This window comes from Eretmochelys imbricata, chromosome 6 (genome assembly GCF_965152235.1).
Source record: "Eretmochelys imbricata isolate rEreImb1 chromosome 6, rEreImb1.hap1, whole genome shotgun sequence".
NCBI classification, from domain to species: Eukaryota; Metazoa; Chordata; order Testudines; family Cheloniidae; genus Eretmochelys; species Eretmochelys imbricata.
Window position 1 is genome coordinate 45,816,325 of NC_135577.1, and position 24,106 is coordinate 45,840,430.

The 24,106-nt window shown below is 41.0% G+C and overlaps 1 protein-coding gene across 1 annotated transcript in view; it reads right to left on the minus strand.

Annotated features, from left to right (window-relative positions):
* LUZP2 (leucine zipper protein 2) overlaps window positions 1-24,106 on the minus strand; it is a 330,898-nt gene that overhangs the window by 178,516 nt on the left and 128,276 nt on the right. Inside the window, exons 2-3 of the mRNA XM_077820267.1 lie at window positions 5,902-6,019; window positions 4,322-4,392 (exon numbers count right to left, since the gene is read on the minus strand). Of these exons, the coding sequence (XP_077676393.1) occupies window positions 4,322-4,392; window positions 5,902-6,019 (189 nt within the window). The remainder of the gene's footprint in view (window positions 1-4,321; window positions 4,393-5,901; window positions 6,020-24,106) is intronic.

Sequence of the window (24,106 nt, forward strand, 5' to 3'; positions counted from 1 at the left end):
CACAATTATGTCTGATACAAGTCTTACTCTAGCCACCCCCTTCACTCCAACACAGACCATTTGCCAGGGTTGTGGTGCTGCTACAACAGTGACATATCTTAGAGCATTCTAACAGCATTATCAGGGATGCCACTCACACAGACCAACCCTCAGGATCAGGAAGCTGGAACCCCTGCCTGCCTTGAGCAGGGCTCAGGTGCAGAAGACAGTTTAGCCCAGTGACTGCCTGACTGGTGTAGAATGAGGTTTGTACATGATGAGGCAAGAAGTACCTGAGTTGCTGGCTCATCTACCATATTAGTCCTCATCTACACTGGTACTAGAAACCTTGGGAGTTCTGGGTAGTACAGATTTAACTGCAACAGTGCTTGAAACAGCTGGTGAAGCCAGAGAGCCATCAGCAGCAGCACTTCCAATGTTGTCTAATATAGACAAAGTTTGTGTCATTTTGAAGGGTTAACAATACATACATTGAAGTGACAGAACTTGACCACCATGGGAGACAACCATTTTCTACCGCAGCTTAAAAACTACAACAGAGCTCAGAAGAGAAGGGATTAAAGTTGGACTTCTGAAGGAGGAACACTAGGGTCAGATCCTCAGATGGTGTAAATCTGCACATCTTCATTGAAGTCAACAGTGCTACCTCATCTTGTATCAGCTGAGATTCTCAAAACCAATGAGGAGTCCGGTGGCATCTTAAAGACTAACAGATTTATTTGGGCATAAGCTTTCGTGGGTAAAAAAACCACTTCTTCAGATACATGGAGTGAAAATTACAGATGCAGGCATAAATATACTGATACATGAAGAGAAGAGAGTTACCCTACTAGCGGGGAACCAGTGTTAACAGGGCCAATTCAATCAGAGGGGCGTTGCTCGCACATGATGGAATACATCACATTAGTAGATGTGCAGGTGAATGTGCCATCATGCCATCAATGCCCCTCTGCCATGTACATTGGTACTTCAACCAAAAAACCCTTCAAAAACAGACATCAAAGAGAAACTGCAGAGCTACAATTAATTTGCAAATGTAACACCATTAATTTGGGCTTGAATAGGGACTGGGAGTAGCTGGCTCACTACAAAAGCAATTTTCCCTCTCTTGGTATTGACACCTCCTCATCAATTATTGAGAGTGAACCACATCCACCCTGATTGAATTGGCCTCGTCAACACTTGTAGGATAACTCCCTTCTCTTCATGTGTCAGTATATTTCATGTGTCAGATATCCACTTGTAGGATAACTCCCTTCTCTTCATGTGTCAGTATATTTATGCCTGCATCTGTAATTTTCTCTCTATGCATCTGAAAAAGTGGATTTTTTATCCACAAAAGCTTATGCCCAAATAAATCTGTTAGTCTTTAAGGTGCCACCGGACTCCTCGTTGTTTTTGTGGATACAGACTAACATGGCTACCCCTCTGATAGCTGAGATTCTGGCATCCTATGCTTTACTGGATTCATGCTATATAACAGGCTTAGTCAACGTGCAGCCCATAAGGCAAATGCAGTCCGCATTTCTACAAATAAAGTACATTGTGAGTTTAATGCTGAAAGGCTGCCCAAAGTGATGATGGGTCCTAGCATCTTGATCCGGCTGGTTTTCTATTCAACAGGAGGGCAGCTACACTATTCTCCATTTACTGCAGATTGGGTATAGCCTCAGGCTCTTGGCAGATAAAACATGAGGCCCTCCATTAGGTAAACCGTGAGGGGAGACTAACAGAATGATTTACGACAAGGTAAAGATAGATACGTTTCTATGCTGATATACGGCTTATCAGATGGAAAGTGTTTGGGTTTATTCTTAGATACACAATCTCTGGGAAAGGTATATATCACGGCAGGTGCACAGAACCCATTGCGTTAATTATATGCCAATTTTCATTCCCTGGCATATTGTCAATATGGGCTTCTAGACTTCCATAACCTCTGTAGAACCCAACTCCAGTGAGTCTGTAATTATTAACCATTTGAGTACCCGCAATATTGGTTTTCATGGTATTTCCTGAAGAGTGTTATAAAAGCCTGGATTTTAAAAAAAGGAAGAAATTGAAAAACCCAGGCTGTTCATTAGCACACTGCATGTATCACATAATCTGTGTCTAGGAACTGTTCCACTGAAGCACACTGCTGTACATGTTTCTCTTGGAAAGAAAACTGATATTCCATTTGGGTGGATAGACAGACAGATCTGAGGTAGGGGTCTCGTGTAGGGGAATGGAAAGAACAAAATGGTGCGTGCGTCTGAGGAATACCCATTTTTGGCCAGAAAGACTTATTCCATATTCCCATCTGCAAACAGGGCATATTTAAAATTGACTAAATAGCTTATTAACAATTTTAATTCACTGATGCTAATACTTCATGGAAGCTGCATGCTTGTCAAACCCTACCACAGAAACTGAATTATGGGTGAAGGATTTGTGATGTAGCCTTCATGTACAGAGCAAATTATAAGACTGAAGATTTAGATTTTAGAACTCCAAAAGGGTTCTAAAATATTTTTGTAAATTACATGGGTGTGTCCATTTGTGCACCCCAAAAACCTTTGTTTGAATCCACAAAATAGTTAACTACACTCACAATGGAGTTTGCTGATCTACATCCACAAATAGAGGCATTTTCATGCACAAAGAGATGAAACCACAAATGTTTTAGGTGCATGTTTCAGAGACCATTTGCAAATTTGAACCACTGAACAATGATACTCTCAACTTGCATCATCATTTTATCATCTCATTATGTTTTAATGACATTATATAATTACTAATTCATTGCAAAGAGCACATTACTTTTCATGTATTAAAAGTTCCAAGATGTGATGTTCACTGCCTAATGTTATCATGGTTAAGAATTATTTATATAAGAATATTTAGCAATTACAGCAGCTAATATTGGATTTTCAAGGCAACATTTACCAACATTTACTACATGAGAAACTGGAGGATAAAAAAAAATAGTGTCTGATTTGCTACAAGGTGGTTATTAGTGGTAAACGGTGATATTTTAATTGTATAGATGTTTACATATTTAAAGTTCTCTAGAAATGTCAACTAACTAAACACCACTACTCCACAGTTCAGACAGGTCTAAAATGTCCCCATTTAACATAAATATCTGTCTTTGGCATTTATAAGGCGTGTGAAGGTCTGATCCAACACCCATTGAAGTAAATGGAAAGACTCCCCACTGACTTCTGTGGGCACTGAAACTGTCCCCAATTTTCTTTGGGAAATCATTTCATCACAATCCTTCCCTATTAGCAATATAATTTTAATATATGCTACAAAACTACTACTGGGCAAAATACTAGCAATAAAATCATTACAGGATTTCAAGTGTCACTTTGTATGACAACAAAAGGGATATATGCTGCACTTAGACTGGTCATGTCTGATTAATTTGTAATGTATATTTTTATTGTGATAAAACTAAGACACATACATGCATTAAACACATCATACTGTTTCAGAGAAAATAATCCCCATATTGGCTAGGTCTGATTGTTGTTAAAATTATATTGGCATATTGGCATATCAATTTATCAGCTAGACTCCATTTGTAAGAATCATGTGAACTATGTCATTGTGTATTGACTTAGGACTAAGGATGCTGGTCTGTCATACCTTGTCATGGAAAAGTCTCCAATTCACTAGATTCAAGTGAATATTTGACATGAATATTTTACCCCCAACAAATTTATTCTTTTTTTTACTTCTTGTCACAGATTATTACCCTGTAAGAATTTTCAAAACTAGGCACTCAGTTTCATGAGTTTTGTCTGAACCCATGCCCCACCTCCAAAGCCAGCAATTCTAATAACTAACTGGTTATTTTAGGTGCCTCAATTATTGGGTTTTTAATTTGAGACACTTTAAAGAGACCTGATTTTTCAAACCTGCTGATCACTGCACCCTTTGAAAATCAGGCCCACTTATGGTGCCTCAATAAGACACTCAATTCACTAAACACTTTCAAAAAATTAAGCACAGAAATTTGTTGACTTGAAAAAATAAGTTCCCAGCTCTGAGCTATCCTGCAAAATTTCCTTGATGTATATCTAGTTCTAATGTTAACCCTTGTGAATATTATTAATGACCAACTATGTAGTAAAGTGTGTTACATATCAGCTAGTATTTTAGCTGCATTCCTGCATTGTTCCTCCCTCCCCTTGTTTAACAGTCTTGATTGATCGCTAGCGGACATGCCTTCTGTGCTGTACTACTGGTTCAAACAAAGGAAAGATGGAAGTCCTTAGTCTTCTAGTTTTTAGTCTGTTAACAGGAAAGAAAGGAGGAGGTAGCTTCTTACCTTTGCTTTTGGCCTAACTCCAGAAGTTTCTGCACATCACTTTTGGCAGATGCCTCGTCATTTTTCAAAGACTGGAAACAAAAGGAGAGAGGGAGGATTACCAAGAAGATCTTTAATATTACTCAACTATGAAAAGATTAATGGTGACCTCTTTTGCGAAAAAAAAAGGGCAGAAATAGTTTGGCTCTTCCGCGGCAGTAATTCAGCACTTGCTGCAGCACACACAGCTGTGCTGGATGAGACATTAAAGCAGAACTGATCTAATAGAGTATGTAGTAGAGTTCTTTGCACAGATCTGGTCTCTGCAGCATCAAATTCAAAGTACATGAAAAAAGAAATTTTCCTGAGTCCTACTTTTTTATTCATTCAGTTTGATGAGAATATAGCAAGTTCTAAAGTAACTTCATTTTTAAAAAAAGAGAAAGAGGAAGCAAGTTCCCCATATAAATTGTGAAGAAAGAAATTCAACAATAAAAAATAGCAGTAGAAGATGACAGGATAATGCGGACTGACATTTTAAAACGTACAACAGACTACTGCTCAGAGAAGGTAGCATCATCAATGAATGGAATACAGGGAGCCATACATCCCCACAAAGATAACAGTGTGGTCCTGTGAATTGTTTGAGGAGATAATTTCCCAGAATTGTTCCCTCAACTAGTCAATGCAAGGGGTGGTCTTGTTGGAAGTTATATATGCCCCATTCATAACAGGTGGTTCATAAAAAATGCAGTTCTCTGCAAGTCAGTGCAAGTGTCAGAATAAGCAATCTGGCTGATAACCAGTCTGAATTATTCTCATTGTTTACACTAGGTCAAGAGACTCCCTCATGAAGAGACTGCTGCCCTGTCATGTGAAGATTTGACATTGAGGTTGCCAACAAATCCAAAGCAAGACTGGAAATCCCTTATTCACATGGAGGATTTGTCTTCACTGTAGAGTAAGTATTGCCCTTAACTTGAGTCCTGTCCTCTCACCAAAATTGTTAAAAGAACCATCATGCTCCAGTTAACACCACTTGGCTGGCTCATCAGGAGATATAGGCTGCAGAGTTATTTAACACTCTGTAGTGTTATTTCAGTGTGGCCAATCTCACTCTAGCTAGACTAAAGTTTACTCTACACTACAAAGTTTTGCTGGCATAGCTATGTCGGCTAGAAATCTGAAAAATATCACACTCCCTAGCCAACATAGGACTATTTTTGTGAGTAACTGTTCACTAATGGGAGTAAGGGGTAGCTCCAGAGAGTCAATCTATAAAAAATATCTTTTTCCTCTCATATTCCAATGTATTCTGCTCCCTAATGGTTTCTCCATTAAGTGCTTCAATTTCGAACAAATGAAACAAAGCATCCAAGGAAAATTTTGGGGATTCATAAACTGCATAATCCACTCATGTGCATGTATAATGCGCCCCATGTTTTCCTGAAAACTGGCATACACAACATGTAAAACAAGCATCATTGTTACCATTAATTACCAATTAGTCTCATGTTAAAAGAAAATATGTTTGTAACAAATAGATACTAATAAACAAAGTGAGTGATTGTGTATCACAGAAAAGTGAAGGGTAATCTAACCTGCAGGTTTACTTTAATTCTTTCAAGTTCTTTTGAGGTCTTTGACAGTTGACGGAGGATATTGCTCCTTTCCTTAAAGACGTCTTTCAGTTGTCTTTCCAGTTCTTCATAGCCGTGTCTAACACAGAAAGCACAGGCATTCCTCTCAAAATGTCTTCTCAATGTACTTGAAATCAGAGTCTTAGTTCATCCAATTTTTATTAATCATAAGTAGGATACATTTCCATTCCCCCTTGCACCATGTTTAGGAACTGAAATGTTTTATGACAAACTGTAAACTGTTGCATCTGTGTACATAAATCCTCAAACCATCATGCCAACAGCAACCTATTTCCTGTTATGGGCAGGAACAAATGCTTTTTATTTTACACAAGTTGACAGTAAAGGAGATACTTCTTTCCGGTGAGATCTTGCACAGTAGGAATTATTGAACTTTGTAGAGTTAGAGATTTTGGACCATCCTCATGGGGGAAGGATGTTCCAAGGATATTTGAATTTTCGCTCCTGTAATTTAAACCTTTTTTTACCCAGTTAGTGAGGCAGGCTCAGATCGGGGTTTGGTGTCTAAATGTCTTTCAAGATCTGGGTTCACCAGTTCATACAAAGAAACAAATGTCTCAATCCTGCAACATACCAAGACTATCTTAGGGCCTCATCCAAAGCCCACTGAAATCAGTGGTGATCTTCAGATCAGGCCCATATTGGGCTTCTGAATCTATCAAGAGCACTGGCCATTTTTGGAGAAATATTGGCTCTCTCATAATTTAGCAGTGGACAGCTCATCTACTCCACCTGAAGGATGGAAGAAAGAAATAGTGCTCTATCCAATCAGATTTTGGATACTTGGTATATCTCAAAGCTTTAATGAAATGTCTTTTTTCCTGCAGTTATAAGTTTTTAGATTACTGATACTGTTTAACACACTACTACTGAATTGAAGTTCCACCAAGAGCAAATACCTTTAGCTTACTTTGCCAACATTTTACAGATGTGACTGTGGGGAAACAGTGTAGAAATATCTGAGCTGCCATCTCTTTAATGAAACTTATAACATCTGTAATTTCTTGTCACTATTGTGAAAACCACTGAGATGTTTCACCCTGCCTGCCACAGTAATGCTGACAGGTGGTCACTATCCAATTAGTGATTAAACCTACATCTCATACAACTGCCTCCAACTTACGTGCTCAAGTAGTTTCTTGGCAATAAAACTTGTATCCTCCATTTCCACATATGAGATCAATAGTAAACAGCATTTCAAATATCTTCGAAGGATAAAAGTACTACACACTTGTGGGTCTAGAACAAGGAAAACCTGGTATCTCCATGTGAGAAGAATAGAACAAAAACATTTTTTTAAACGTATATAAAAATGGGGGCAAAAAGGAGTGGATCTCCAGGGTACCATTTGCCACAGCTATGAAATTATCCTTTATTTCCTATAAAATCAATACCCGCTTCCGCTCATCCCTTTGTCCACCCAAACATTAGATTAATGTCTGTTTCATACAACCCTCTACTAATAGGAGAGCAACTTATTCAGCCACCCACACTCTTTTGTGAACTCAATAAGCAAAAAGTAGGGACAGAACGGATAAAGGACATTTATAGAGGCTTTGTTTTGTATGCTATTTGCATCAGATCCAGCTCTTATCAGTAGTGACTTAGAGCATGTAACATACTGTTATGTGTTCAGATACTACGGTGACAGACAGAACTAATAAAACCTCAAGTGAGGCAGGATAAAGCTCTTAAGAGCTGTTACCATCCATTTGCTGGCCTATGTGACATTAGTTTGTCATCTCAGGTCAGTTGGAACACCACATGAGTCACCACAAAAACCACTACTTGACAATCTTGTCTGACAAATCAAGGATTGAATGAGCTTGGAGACCGAACTACCCTTTCTGTCCCAGAAGTAATTTCCAGCCAGGGAAGGGTTAAAGCACATTTGTTGGGCAGCGTGGTGTAACCCATCCTTATAACTGCCTGTGCTGTGCTTAATCCAAGAATAAAACAACAAAGCAAAACAAAACAAAAAATAAAAAAGGCTGCCAATCCAGTACCTTTCACAAGTGCCAAAATTCACTTGGAAAATTAAAGTAAACATGAAACTACAAAAATAAAAAGGAAGGTGCTTGAAGCCACACTCACAGCATTGGGAGAGCCTGGAGCTATGCCAGTGAGGAAGAGAGACTAGTTTAATTATATGCCAGATGGTACCAGTGACAGCAGCTGTGAGAGTGGGAGGTTGACAAGGACATGCTGTAAAGAAGTTCCTATGAAGATGCATCGTTGCTGCTTCAGCTGTGGTGCATAGAAGGGGAGAATGCACTCTGGTACCAACAAATCCACAGGGATGCTGAGGATGAAGGCAAAAAAGTTAGTGTATGAAAGAAACTTGGAGTAAACAGATTCCCTATAGTAATACAATAGTTTACTTTGTGGATAGGATGTTATTGCAGGGAAGTCACACCTAATCTTCACAGAGAACTTAGAATAGCTGAACTAATTCCCTGACAAACAAAATCCAGCGCAGAGAAGGGTGGCTACAGAGATTGAGAGGAATGATGGACTCTGTTAACCTGCAAAAAGTGATGTGGAAACCCTGAAAGCCTAAGTAGTTGATGCATAGACTATACAAACGACGGCTGGTTAAAAATTTTTCCACTGAACTTTTTCAATGGAAAATAGAACAAAACAAAACAAAAGTGAAAAGCATCTGCATTCTATGAAATATTTTGTTTTCAGTATTGTTGTAGCTATGTTGGTTCCAGGATATTAGAGAGACAAGGTGGGTGAGGTAATCTCTTTTACTGGACCAACTTCTGTTGGTGAAAGAGACAAGCTTTCAAGGTACAGAGAGAGCTCTTCTTCAGGTCTGGTAGGTCTAGCAGACCTGACGAATTCTGTGTAGCTCAAAACTTTGCCTCTTTCACCAAGAAAAGTTGGTCCAGTAAAAGATGTTACCTCACCACCTTGTCTCTCTTTGAAACATTTTTACTTTTAACTGAACCACCAAACACCTACAAATGAAAAAAAAATCCGAAAAGCAAAAATTGCTATTTAGAAATGCCATTACAGTGCCTCACATGAGTTATATTGTGAATGTGTCATGGTTACAGGTTGTTACTGGTTGCAAATCTTTCCCCTTGCTAGTCTCTGAGTGCCCCCCATCAGATACTAGGCCTTGTGCCCTTGCCTGTCTGGGGGGGAAATTTCACAGTTCTCCCACTATTAGTCCAGGATCTGGATACAACACCCCATTTTTGCCACCTGCTTATTACTGTGCAGGTCCAACTGACACCTGAGTTTTGTATCTTTTGGGAACCCTAGGACAGTGAAATAGTAACCAACAACCTTCTTGAATATGTAGGTTTATTAGCAAAAGGAACAACCCTCAGATTAAAATAATTTAAAACAGCCTACACACCTTTTTAGACTCATCTAATCACATGATTCACTGCCAACTGAGTTAGGTAGACTTCCTTCTCTATGTACAGGAAAAGAACAAATCCATCTTACATTCTTTTGGGACCCAATCTGGTTTCTGTTTGCCTTTCAGTGATGGTTGTTTCATTGTTCAGAAAGTACATTTTGGTGTACAGATCAACATTCTGAGAACCCCTACATTTTCCACAAGTGCCTTCTGCTCCCATTCTTCTCTGTGGATTCCAAATTATCATCTTCCATGATGAATTGCTGTACTCAGCAAGAGGGAAGACTGTGTTGCATCATGGGAGAAGTAATCCAGACAGGAAATCCAGCCAACAGAAGAGAATGGAGGCATCAAGAACCCAACATGCAACTTCCATGTGGCACTGGATAGAAATTTTCATTTTTTATCAACAGTTCTGGCTGAAAATGTTATAAAAAGAATTCCAAGAAATTGAAATTAAATGTCTATGGGGAAAAGACTAATTTTCCAACCAGCTCTAGTACAAAAGTTATTCTTTGGGGTTTGAGTCTGTTTTAACAATAAGATCATAACCGTGCCAAACAAACAGTTACCCAGTCATCAGCAAGATATGATTTAATTCCTTCTAGTTTTGCTTTAATGTGACCTTCCTCTCAATTTGCAGATTAACCTTGTTTAATTTAAGATACTTTTCCTTCCAAACTGTTCTTGGGATATTCACTGTGTGGACCATCTGCAGTGGTAAGGAAAACATAAGTTAAGAACCCATTCACAGCACTCTGTGCAGGGTATAGCCCTAAGATTGCCTATCTATGATAAGGGAGAACATAGAGATCTTGTGGTTTTATGAGTCTACACTCAAAAATGGTCTGATTCTGCAAGCCTCACTCCTACTGAGTAGCATTTTCTCTCACAAGTACTCCCATTATCTTCACTGGTAAATATGGATTATCACGAACAAGAGTCATAAAGTCAGACCACCATGGATTTATGCTGCAATATTAATACTTGGATTTTGAAATTTCCACATCCAGCAGTGTTTAGATTTGGGGGTTTTGTTCTAGAGAGACACTTGAAATAAAGATGAGTGAAATCCGAGCCAGTTCATTATTTGCTGAATATTAGAATTCTAGCGGCTAAAAGTAAAGAAAACAAAATCCCCTTCATTTAAATGTTATGCCGAAATACCTACATTTTTTTATCATAACTACCTGCGATTTTTAACAAGGTCTGCATCAGTATTAAATACTTGTCCCGAATCCGTGGCAATAGGACCATTATGTGTAATCAACTTGACAAGCTGCAGAGAATGCTTCCCACTTTAATTTCTTGATGAGCAGACAGCAAGAAAGGAATTTCTTCTGCTTACAGCAATTGGCTAGTTTCATTAAGAAGATTGTTGTTTTCATTCCTCTAAAAGCATCAGGAACAGCATATTATGCTCTTTTGGCATCCCTATGTCATGCCCTTGTTTACAGTGAAACATGCACTAAGAAGTACCAGCAGCAGGTTATCTACTCATCGTAAGCAACCTATTAAAAGTATCCTCATGAGTTTTCCGTTACCATTTTGTTCAACTTTCAGTTATAGGTGTAACGGCATGCACATCATGCACCGTTGGATTTGGCCCCTTGGCCCCCCGCTCCTTAAAGACTCAGGGATGCTCCAAGCTGGTGCAACACCCGCGCTCTTTAGTTTGTGTCCGTTCCCACCACCAGTTTCCCACTATTTACAGGCTATTTACATGGCTTGGCCTCACACAGGCCTGACCAGCAACAGATGAGTAGGCTCTTTCCTCCTTCTGAGCCTGACCTTTCCCTCCTGGTCTCTGCCCTCTGCCCCCTTCCACTTCTTCCCAGCCTTTTCGCTCCTGCTAATGAGGCTGGCAGGTGTGGGCAGTTCCCAGGCAAGCACTGGTTATTCACCCAGCCCCAATCCATTCCTCCTGATTGGGGCTGGGGTGGCAGGAGCTGATTCAGGGCTTTCCTAGCAGCACCCTGCCACACACCTCCCCCCTTAAGCGACCGCCAGAGCGGGCCTGGTTTGGCCTCTTCTTCCCCTGCTCTGGAGGTTGCCTCAAGGAGGTCCCTGGGGGCTTTGTAATGGGATTTGTCCATCCCCCAGCCACAAAAGGCACACTGGGAAGGGGGTGGACTGCCCCACAGGTCTACAGCTACCCACTGGTCCTCGCACCAGTCACAGCCTTTTGGTTGCTCTACTGGCTGCTCCCTCTTGTTGTCCGGCAGGGAAGCCAGGTGGGTCTGGACCTTGCCCCGGCCACCCGGGGCCTCAGGCACAGTTGTCTGGCCCAGGGGAGTCTGGCTCTCCCCTCCTGGAGATTCCACCTCCAGGCATTCCCTGGGGCCTTCCCCCAGGGTCCTCAGACTTCCTTCCCGGGAGGTGGGGGGGGTTCAATAGTGGGGCACTCCTTCGATCCCTCGCTCTCTCCCTCTCTTCTGTCTTCACTCAGGCTTTGTCGTCTAGGATTTTGCTCTGTCCTCAGGGGACCTGGGTCCTCCCCCTCACTGGGGCTGAGGGATGTAGGGGTTCCCCCTCCCTTCAATGGGGTCTCCCCACTCTTCCTGATGGAGGGCCCGCTCCCACAGCCTCCTTTCCCCTTTGGGATGAGGCCCCAGGCTGTCCCCAGGACCATGGGGTACAGTAACTCCTCTACCACCCTCACCTGTTGCCAGGCAAACTGGTCCCTGACCTCCAGGGGCACCTGGGCCACGGAGCAAGGCCTCCAATCCCCATGGATTCACTTGACCATCATTTGCACCCCAGAGATAAACCATTGTGGCTCCATCAGCCCTCTTTGAAGGAGGGTCCTGTTTCTATCCAGGAAGTGGGCAGGCAGAGCCCGTCCACTACTAAAGGACCTCCCCCAGCCTAAGGGGAGGATCCACAGGTCTGGGATTCCAAATAATTGCAGGGGACAACTTCAACTAGTCTTTGAAGGAGAGTGTGGGCTGAAGCTGGGTCCACTGAGCCCCTCTGGGCTTCCTCTCCATCTACATGAGGATGGTGACCAGTCCTTGCCCCAGCTTCTTCCCACCACCATTTGTCCAGCCACAAAATCTGGCTAGCCCACATTCCATTTCTTGGCAGTCCCAACATTTGTGTCCCTGCCGCCCACATCGCCAGTAGACCAACTGCCCCGGGTGACTACAGGCCCCCTTAACCTCCTCTTTCTTTTTCTTCTCCTGAGGGGAAGTTCTCAGGGTTTCTTTCCCCACTCCAGGTCCCAGTCCGTCTGCCCCTCTTTACAAGGAAAGTCCACCTCCACATATTCCTTAGTCAGTTTGACAGTGGCCTCTATCGTATTTGGCTGGTGCTGCCGGACCCAGACTTGCACATTTTCCAGGAAGCCATGCACAAATTATTCTAAGATCACCTGGTCCGTTATCTCTCCTACCATTTGGGTATTGGGCCTTGACCACCACGTGGCTCAGTCCGTGATCTTCTGGGCAAAAGCGTGGGGCCACAAACCCCCTGTCCACTGTGCCACCCGAAACTTCTGCCGGTACTTTTTGGCTGACAGTCCCATCCAGTCCAGGACTGCTGTTTTCACTGCCTCATAATCTTTGGCCTGTCCATTAGTTAGAATCATGTAGGCAGCCTGCGCCTCTCCGGCCAGATAGGGGGCTAGTCTTGGGACAAGGTGATGTGGGCCCTATCTGGCATCCATGGCTAACCATTCAAAAGTGCACAGGAAGGCATCAGGGCCATCAGCGGGGCCCATCTTACAGAGACCCAGCCCTGGCGTGCAGTTGCCATTACCTCCCGGAGGACTCACCAACCACTGCCGGAGCTGCTGCTGTGCACTGGCCTGCTCCCTGATGAAGTCCTGGAGAGTCTTTTGTTGCTCTGCCTACCAAGCGAGAAAGGCCGGTCTCTTGGCCTGGTGGAATTGCTGAAAGGCCTGCAGGGTTTTCTGCAGTTCCTCTTGCTGCTTTGCGAGCCACTGCACAGTTCCCTCCATGCTTGGGTTGCCACTCCATGGTGGTGGCTTCGAGTTCTGGACAAGCCCCCACATGTGACAGGTTGCATGCCATGCCCCACTGGATTCAGACCCTTTGCCCTGCTCCTTAAAGACTCAGGAACGCTCCAAGCTGGTGCAACACACGTGCTCTTTAGTTTGTGTCCGTTCCCACCACCAGTTTACGGCTATTTACATGGCTTGGTCTCACACAGGCCTGACCAGCAACGGACTAGTAGGCTCTTTCCTCCCTCTGAGCCTCACCTTTCCCTCCTGGTCTCAGCTTCAGCTCCTCCCCCTCCCCCACCCCTCAGCCTTTTAGCTCCTGCTAATGAGGCTGGCAGGTGTGGGCAGTTCCCAGGCAAGCACTGGCTATTTACCCAGCCCCAATCCATACCCCATGACTGAGGCTGGGGTGGCAGGAGCTGATTAAGGGCTTTCCTATCAGCACCCTGCCACATAAGCCATCTCTACTAGGCCACCAATTACACTTTCCCTTGGGTTGTCACTTAAGATAAGTTTCACTGTATTGTCTTATGTGTTCTGATATTCACTTACTTAAATGAATCAAACTCCAGCTAATAACAATACATACATACACTACAATTTCTTTGTGCATTGTTTCTCTCATACAGTAGATAACAAAACACTCCAGAGCAGGAATCAGTTTCTCCTAACAATCAACCTTTCAAAGTGAGTCAAAGGGTGAAATTAGTCTTCTTTCACAAGGGAAAAGGACATGTACTTTGCAGTGTTGATTGGCATGGTTGCCTGATGGCCTAACATGTTTGGGTCTTCACTGGAATATATTTTTGCCTGTAGAACTGAATATTGTCATGATAGACAGGAAGTGAGGAGGAGGAAATAGTTTGAAAAATCTGGGATTAGAGAGAGAACTTCGACAATAATCCCTGAGGCCCTCAGTAAGCTTTTTTCAAAATAAAGGTCCAAATTATCTCCACACTAGTGCAGGTGGAGAGAAGGTAAAAGGGTATCTCCCTCCATCCCAGTGCTTCTGCAATGAAGGCAATCAAGGAATCATTAAAAAAGGAATAGAGAATAAGATGGAGAATATTTTATTGCCCTTATATAAATCCATGGTAAAACCACATCTTGAATACTGTGTACAGTTGTGGTCCCCTCATCTCAAAAAAGATATACTGGCATTAGAAAAGGTTCAGAAAAAGGCAACTAAAATGATTAGGGGTTTGGAACAGGTCCCATATGAGGAGAGATTAAAGAGGCTAGGACTTTTCAGCTTGGAAAAGAGGAGACTAAGGGGGGGATATGATAGAGGTATATGAAATCATGAGTGGTGTGGAGAAAGTGAATAAGGAAAAGTTATTTACTTGTTCCCATAATATAAGAACAAGGGGCCACCAAATGAAATTAATGGGTAGCAGGTTTAAAACAAACAAAAGGAAGTTCTTCTTCACTCAGCGCACAGTCAACCTGTGGAACTCCTTGCCTGAGGAGGTTGTGAAGGCTAGGACAATAACAGGGTTTAAAAGAGAACTGGATAAATTCATGGAGGTTAAGTCCATTAATGGCTATTAGCCAGGATGGGTAAGGAATGGTGTCCCTAGCCTCTGTTTGTCAGAGGGTGGAGATGGATGGCAGGAGAGAGATCACCTATTAAGTTCACTCCCTCTGGGGCACCTGGCATTGGCCACCATTGGTAGACAGCATACTGGGCTGGATGGACCTTTGGTCTGACCCAGTATAGCCATTCTTATGTTCTTAAGACTTTCTGCTCTCTGGGAGTGCAATAGAGTAGAGATCAACAGGGTCTACAACAGTAGGAGAGTTTCTGGGCAAAGAAGACACCACCCTGCCATTTTCACACCAGGTATGGGGCTATGGTGGAAGAGCTGTGGGGGAACCTGTAGTGTGTGGTGCCAAGGATCTCAGATTGCCCTTACAGTAATCAAGATTCCTCCACTATCCCTAAATGCTGGCTCCTAGCTACATTAAGTGTAAAGTTTTCAATAATTTCCATCTGAGTGGTATACTTCCTACTCCTCCCTAAACAGCTCATATCAAGAGCTAAAACTGCATCCTTCTCTCTAAAGTCCAATTTTGTGATTTTCTTTCCCATGTGTAACAGACTGATTACTGAATTTCCATCTCCCCATTTAGATTAAAAGACAATTAGATCAAAAATGAAATAATATTTGTAGTAAATTTCACCTCTTTTCCAATTCAAGGAATGTATGTGAAAAGATCTTGGCTTCTCCAATTTTATTAGTTTTTCAAAATTATTCCAAAGGTTTTTTTCCAAGAAAGCTGTATTCTTATATCAATGGAGATTTGAAATTCCAGCTCTTCATTTTAATTGGTCATATAAGTCACATGGTTGTTCCCTGTTCCCTGATTGCATGAATGTAACTCTTCTCATTCCCAATTAAAGAAAGCAATTAAATGTATGCTTCAGTTTAAACATACACTCAGAGATTTAAGCATGTACTTAAATGCCACTGCTGAATAGGGATGCTTTCCTGAATTGGGACCAAAATAACATGATAAGAGTCCTTGCCGGAGGTGAGTACAAAATTTGCTTTTTCTCAATATCGGAATATATGAGATTAACATTTATTTTGGCATATTTGTGCCTAGTAAAACTTGATTCCATTCATGCTCTTGGGAAAGTAAATAGAAAATGAGACCAACTATATCTGAAACTAAATCAACGAAAAATCCAAATGGATATTTGAAGCTTTATTTTTTTTGGTCATACTATTCACCCTACTCTAATAGGGACATTTTGATACTTTTTTTAAAAATGGACAAATGATTAAATGTTTGTGTGTTTTTTAAAAAATGTAACAGCAATACCAGTCAGGAAAATTTGAGTCAAAGGGAAAAAATGCATAGGGTTAAAAAGGTGTGGAGGCTAATACTTCTGTTTTAACAATAGCACAAGATTTATCAAACCTTTCAGTGCAAATTACAAGCTTACAAGGGAAGCATCTGCAGAGGAAAAAGGCTGTTATTTCTTTAAGCACCCAGGGTCTTATACAGTATGTCTGTACAGCAGGGCTATAAGACTCCAGTGTAGACATTTGGGCTCAGGCTTGGGCCCAGCTCTGAGACCGTCACTCATTGCGGGGTCTCATAATAGGGGAGAGACTAGCAGGAGAAGAATTATTGGCCTGCTAATCTCTCGTAACATGGAAGAAAAGGACTGAGGTGTTTTTGACCCTGACCTCCAAGCTGTGGAAGAAGATTGGAAAACTATTAGAGATGCCTGGGAGGAAATGGCTTAGTTATGAAGGGTTTTCTTCTGAGGTTTGTTTGTTTGAAAGACTTTGCTGCAAGTCTTGGGGGAGGCAGGCAAAAAGGGCCATCTGGAACAAGCCAGATCATAGCTGCAGCCTGCCACAATACTGAATTCCCTCAACCTCCATTAACTCCAATAGGACTTGAAGATTCTCAACACCTCTCTGGAGTCCCTCCTCACCTTACAGTATCAGACACTACAATTGTGAGGACACAGTGGGCTAACTCCATCCCTTGGTATAAATCTATTGTGTTGTACAGAGTTGTACCAGGATTTTATCTGGCCCACTGGATGTCCCGTTATTCTGTTCTGCAAAATAAATTTGCATGACTAGCATAAGTACTACACAACTGGAATTATAATATACATCTCTCATTTTAGCAGGCATGTTTTTAAAAGAAATACCTGAAGTTTTGTACTTACAAGTTTGTCAAGTTCCTTAGTTCTATTATGTACCTAATCACACAGAATGTATATAGATGTTTTTTCTTTAGTATGGTGTGGCATTTTCATTAACAAATCTAAATCCCAATTTATAGCTGATAAAATTAATAAGACAAGTTTGAAGACATAAACTATCATTTTTCAGTGTTCCGGGGAGTATGCAGACTTTATATTAATGAAGGCAAACACAGCAATGGCATTTGGCAATATTCCAACCTCTGGAAGTCATTTGAATCATGGTAATTGCAATTGTTTAGTTTCTGTCCTCAGTATATTGATCTGGGGGCTCTCTAAATTCAAGTGTCATCTTGTTGCCATGGAATGTTATTCTCAAACAGCTTTAAACTTGTCACAGCTATTTGGACTTTTCATGATTCCTACTGACATGTCTAAATTATATTTCAAAATTTCTACAGATCCTAATTTTCAGAATGTGGTGGAAACAGGTGACTTGTAATTAAGAGATTTGTTTCTCTGGACATCACTCCACCTCTGACTGTTATTTTCTTAAATTTTATAAACTGGGCTTTTAGTCTTCAAAATCAGGTTTGAATTTGCTTCTTACTGAATAATACGTATAATGTTAAGACAAAGAAAAATTGATTTGTAAACCCAGAAGGAAAACAAAGCCTGTCTTTGAAATAGACCTTCTATAAATCATTTTTATTTTATTTTATTCTGTGTACATAAAGTACCCTTACTGCAAAGCTGACTTAAAATAGAAAATTGGAATATGAACTTCAGCCCATTAAAACAATACCTAAGTCAATTTAGGACTTGTCTATGGGGACACATGGAAAATTAAGACAAATTAACTAATCCACTTTAAATTCACACTTTTAGTTATTTGGATTAACTTTCCTGGTGTCCCCATCCATGCAGAAAAGTTCTAAGAGTCAGCTGTATGGTTCTTTCATCAAATAGCATGGTTCTTTTGGAGAAGAAATTAATGGCAATAGCTACATTTCAGGCACCATCTAAACCCATGAGTTTTAATTTACAAACCTTACTTGCACAATTTATATTTTAAAGCTGCAGTTCTATACAAGATGGCTCCTTGTTATGTAAGAGATCTGCTCCCTGTATGTATACTTTAAAAAGACTTTAAAAAAATCTAAACATTTGTTATTCAAGCAGACCCAAGAGTGGAGTGAACTAGATACTATCTAGGTAGAGCATCATGAACAGGATTGTTGACTAAATTCTGATTACTTACACTTGAAAGCCATAGGAATGCACAGATGTCACTGAAGCAAGGATTAGAAGGCAGTTAGCGGCAGAGGTTTATATGTGGACATAGTTTGGCTTGATGAAATTTGATACGATGATACGCAAGAAGAAAATAATTTAGCTTGATTTGGAATTCCCAGGCTGAATTTGCAAGGCTGGCCGTTGGGGAAAAACATCTTTGTACTTGTAAAGTGAGCACATTTGATAATGGAAATCATTGAGACATAATCCACACAGAACCCTACAATGTCATGTTTAGAGTGTCACTTTTCAAAGTCAAAACACATTTTCAGCCTTTTGAGTTTGTGGGAGGAAAATGGTACATCTTTGATCACTTTAAAGAATGATCAGATAGTGAGAATCATTTCCTAGATTACAAACATTTCCACGAGGTTTTCCTGATTTCATTTAAGTCTGAAATTGACATGACACATGGAAAATAATATGGGCCCTTATTTGGAGCAGCATAAAAACATATGCTTAACTATAATTAAATGAGACTTAAGCATGTGCTTAAATACTGCCCTGAATAGAGTGCTCTCCTAAATCAGCATCATGGGTCCTTGATGCTAATGTCATAACTGACACCTCAAACCTTGCATTTAATGTAGTTTTGTCATATGACCTGCTTCTCCTTTAAAATTTGTCATCTGTTTTATTGACCTTTTTAATGAAAATACTTTATTATATTACCTGCTGGCACACTTAATTTTTTTTAGTTAACCATCACAAATTGGACACATTTCCATTTTCTAAGATACATTCATAAGAAATTTTGTTTTTCCAGATTTGTACCTTTAACAGATTCTGATTTGTCCACTGCCTTGTAACATGTGTAGTCATTTCAATGCTCCTAGTCTGATTTATTAGCATTTTCCATTAACTTTGGAACAGTGTAATGATTATACAGGCTGCAAGGCAATGCAGAACCAGGGTCACCATAATTATTTTCTAGGTAATAACTTGACTTGTTACAATACATATTTATCCCCCTTGTTAAGATTGTTGTTGTGTAAAACCCACCTGTGACTATCAGTAACTTTTTTTTTTTTTCAACAATGATGAATAGGATAAAAGGCTGAGGTTTTAAATCTGTCTGAGGAATTTAGATGCACGATTCCCATTAAAATTAATTGATAACTGGGCCTCCTAACTCTTTAGGAGGATTTGAAAATCTCAACCTAAATGACCATACCTGATAAGAGAGAGTAAAATGTCTTCCTACAGTACAATATGTGGGTGAGAGAAGACGGCTAAATGCATGGGTTTGCAATGCCCACAAACATGTTATCGACCATCCAGAAAACTAAACTCCACTTGTGAATATGTAAACAGTTAGGATATTTAAGATATTTTTCTCTAGCTGTCCACACATTAAAGACATCACCTAGAGCAATGAATCCGTATTTGTTTCTTAAAGGTGCAGTCTTGAAATCGATGCTATCAAGTATCTATAAAAAGCACCCCAATCCCTACAGCTTTTTCCACTATTTAAATGCAGACTGATGGAAAAATCTGGTCCCATGCACTTAAGGGCAAAATGTACTTTTCAGATCTACCTTGCGAGATGTGGTCTTTAATATGGAATTCCTGACAGATTACATTATCCTTTTTCACACTGCTCAGCTTCATTATTTATACATACACTCTGCATCTTCTCTGCTTTCCTACTGGATGCCTAAAGAAGCTCTTAGCCATGACTGCTTTATCTTGCAGCACATACTCCTTTTCCTACTGTCTTTTTCAGTATAGTCAGGTCCAATATTTCTGTCTGTCTCAGATTTTTACAGAATTTAATGTCATTGTTGTTTCTGGAATTTTTACATCTAATTGTGCAGTTAACATAAATGTACCTGCCAAGGGAATGACATCTGTGGGAATTCCCCCCAACCCACCCACACACACCTGAGTAAGGCGCTATCACAATTCACATAAAACTTAAAAATGTCGTCTTTAACTGACAAAGGTTTCCTGTGAACGGTCAACAGGTTTCCTGTGAAAGCTTGTTCCACTGCTTAATAATTTAAAGTTAGTCTAATAAAATGGTGTTCACTGATTGGTGTATCTCTGCTACAAGAAGCGGATGACAGAGTTGTAGGAATGAAAGTAGACAACCTAAAAAAATAAATGTAGGCAAACAATCCAGAGGAGACAAGAAAAGGTCCAAGTCTCACATGCTGTCGGCTCCCACTATGGTTGTGCATTCTAGAAGGAGTTTGAATAGTTCCATCGGCAGGAAAAGCAAAGACCTTAAAAGGTACCATAGCCATATCAAGGTACAGATTCGTCACAAAGTCTAACACACAAACTCAGTGTGGCTCCCTTGTGCCAACCACTCTCAGAGACAGGCCATTGGACAAGATAATCCAAGGCATAAACTAGTTTGACAATTTCTAGTACACTTAGATTTTAGGGTACCACTGCATCCATACCTGTAATCCCTTTCCCATATTAAATCATGGATCAAATCTCACTCTGGCTTCAGAGTCCAATTAATCTGCTGTTGAAGATTTCCACAGAGGATGCAGGTAGAAATCTTCTAGGTTATGGAACTGCTCTCTGGCTGCTATTTCAGCCATGGGATTGCAATGGATCCCATGGCCAGTATATTTCTCTTCTGCCGACAATGGACCAGCACAGTTTTTTAACCACCATCCAAAAACATTCCTATATGCTAGTATTGTGTTCCATAGACCCTAAGAGTCTGCATCTCCCATATAGGTTCCCAGATCATGTCCTCGCCAGTTTGGCAGCAGTCCTTCATAGTAGAGGAAGGTAGCAAATGAACTTGAATGGGACATAGGTTATTTCATTATTTGATCATAGAACAGCAGATAGTGCTACCTTCTGTCAAACTAAGGGTTACACTGGTAATTTGAATTCAGTCTGCAGAGCTATAGTACAGGTCAAATGTTCAGGTTACACAGGTAAAGTGATACTCACTGCTATCACTTAAAAAACATGGTAGATTGGTGATTCTTATAAGTACAGGCACAGTGCTTGAACCATAGAATTTTGTCACACCAGGATCAGCTGTCACTATGGATTCAGTCTCCAGGACAATGCTTTAACCTCTTGTTATTAGGATAGCATCTGAGAGTAGTAGCCTCCTCCATTAAAAAAAAAAAAAGAATTAAGTCTAAGAATTTGCATGGGAGTCAGAAAATAACTGCCACTTTATACATAGTACATGAGGTCATGTGTGAGGAGAGAGCTGATAACTCATGAATGGCTTAATAGAAGAATTAAGTTACCTGTGTCACAGGGGCATATAAATCAACTGTTAGAAGAAATGTGAGTGTCCCTACTCCCACTGTGATTCCATAACTATTTTAAACCTCTTCATTGTAAAATATGATTGGATTAGGTTTGTCCTGTACCAGCTAATTTCCTGAATGCTTAAAATTGCTGTTGTACATTAATTTCTACATTGCTTTTGTTTGGAATTGAATGGAACAATCTGTTCTATAGAATTGTTACTCTCGTTTCTTTCACATGCTCCAACGCTAATATGATTTAACCTTGACTATTATAAAAGATGATATTCAGCTGATGAAATTAAAAAAAACCCACTGCACTTGATTAAAATGTTTCTAGACATTTTTATAGACATTTAGCGGTTAGTGACAGAAAAGGCTTACCAAACTACCTAGTCCATCTCCCTGTCCGGACCAAATTGTTCCTTACTGTATTTTTTATGGTGTTTCAGCCATTCAAGTTTCATAATGTCTCAAGCAACAGAGCTCTCACCACTGCCTTTGGGAGATACTTCTAGGGTCTGTTAGGCCTCATTGTTAGGAAACATCTCTTTCCCTCCCTCCCCAGATTCAGCCTACATTTTTGCTTTCTTATTTCCTTAATTTTGCAAATTCTTGCCAGCAAATCTGTCAGCCACAGTTTTACTGACTATTGTCCTTTTCTCCTCCTGCATGGTGCTCTGAACTAAAAAAAACATAAGGAACGTTAAAAAAAAAAAAAAAAGAACACTATCCAGGTTGGCAGGCATGAAATCTGACCTCTTTTTCTTATTCTGTTTTGCAAAGTCTATGAAAACCTGGCTCTCTGTATTTAAAAATACAGTAATGCATCAATACCCGTATGACAAAGTGTAAAAAGTTGGACTGCATCCTGAGAACCTCTTGTGGCCTGAGGTGGCTCTGCAGCACGCTGCAGTTCACTCAGATTCGTCAATAACCCCACAAAATCTTGTGTCCTGGGTTGTGGTTTATTAGCATACACACTCAGAATACAGTCTTTTTATCCTCTCAAGCCTGAGGTCAGCATGTCTTCAAGTTTCTAAGCTGGGTACAGCTTTTCATCCCAGGCTCTCCCCTCAGCCCATCCTTTAAGCATTCCCTGCTCTCTTCTGAGCATCCACTCTCAGGCCTTCCTACCTGGAGTCTTTCCCTGCTGTTTATCTCTGCAGGAACTCTTAGGCCTTTCTACCTGCTTCTACATGCTCACAGTCTAAGTTGGCCTCCAGACCCAAACCCTTCCTCTTCCTGCCTCCAGGCAAGGATCTCCTGCAGGAGCCTCCTGCTCTCTGCAGCCTCTCCCACAGTTTCCTGATCTCTATCATGCCCCATTGCAAGACTATTAAATGAAGAACAAGTGGGATGACCCAGTTCCTCCTTAAAGGGCCCTGTCCACAGTGCGGGGGCGACACTGGGAAGAAGGGTCCGACCACTTGGAGCCTGAGAGCGTGTGGCCACCACCAGAGCAAGTGTCCAACCCACAGCATCCCTACAGCACAGCCAGGGCCTGAGAAGAAGGCCTGGGACTTACAAGGAACAGACTGTGAACTGCCATGACATTCCAGACACATTGTTTGTGATGTTGCCTGCCAGAGAGCGGGTTGATGTGTTTCCTTTAACCTTTCCCATTTTTCCTTATTCTTTTTAAAATTAATTGTTGATTAAATAACTTGCATGTGCTTTAAATTGTATGTAATGGTCAGTGGGTCAGAGAAGTGCCCAGTGCAGAGAGAGTACCCCGCAGTAGCCCCTGTCCTAGGTGACCACAGCAGGGTTGTGGGTCGAGCCCCCCAGGAATCCTTGTTGGGGTTACAAGGACTCTGCCAGACAGGAGAGTGGAAGGGGAGTCCTCAAGGGCAGGGAGGCCACTGAGTAAAGGAAGTGGGAGTGAGAACTCAGATCCTTTTGCCAGCCCACTTCACCGGGGTAGTGCAGAAACCAGGAAAGTTCCCCACAATAGCGGGACTATTCCCCTACTTACACAATGTTAGATCCAACCATGCAGGTTAGAGCCCATTACACAGGGCTCAGTTTCTCATTTTCATCATTCTCTATTTGTGATGCAAGTAATTTTAAACAAAAGAAGAATTGAAGAGACACCAAATTTCAGTGAAACATAGTTAACTTCGGTATAAAACTGAGTGAGGTTCTTAAAAACAAGGGACATTTGAGAGATGTCCTGGAGTCTAAAAATTCCACCTGTGTTACAGAATATTTTGGGTGGTGTACAACTAAATTCCCCTGTTGCTCAGTGAAATTAATCCAGAAGAGCAGGAAATCCTTGACAGGAAAGGAGGAATTGCAAGGATTCTGGATTGCATATCTTTAGTTCCACAAGTGAATCTTTCCCTTCTACCAATATTCTTGAAAGGTGCCATCGTTAAAACATTCCATCAGGACACCTCACTGTGATGTATCACTTTGATGTGCTATTGAGAATGATCAGCCAGGCTGATGATCTATTACAACAAGGTATCACCAGAGCAAACTGTCATTCTTGTGATATATTAGTGAAATAAATCATCTGATGGCTACACACAGATCGTATGTTTCTCAAGAGATAATAGTGTTAAGGGTAAGAAGAATGCTAAAGTGAAGTA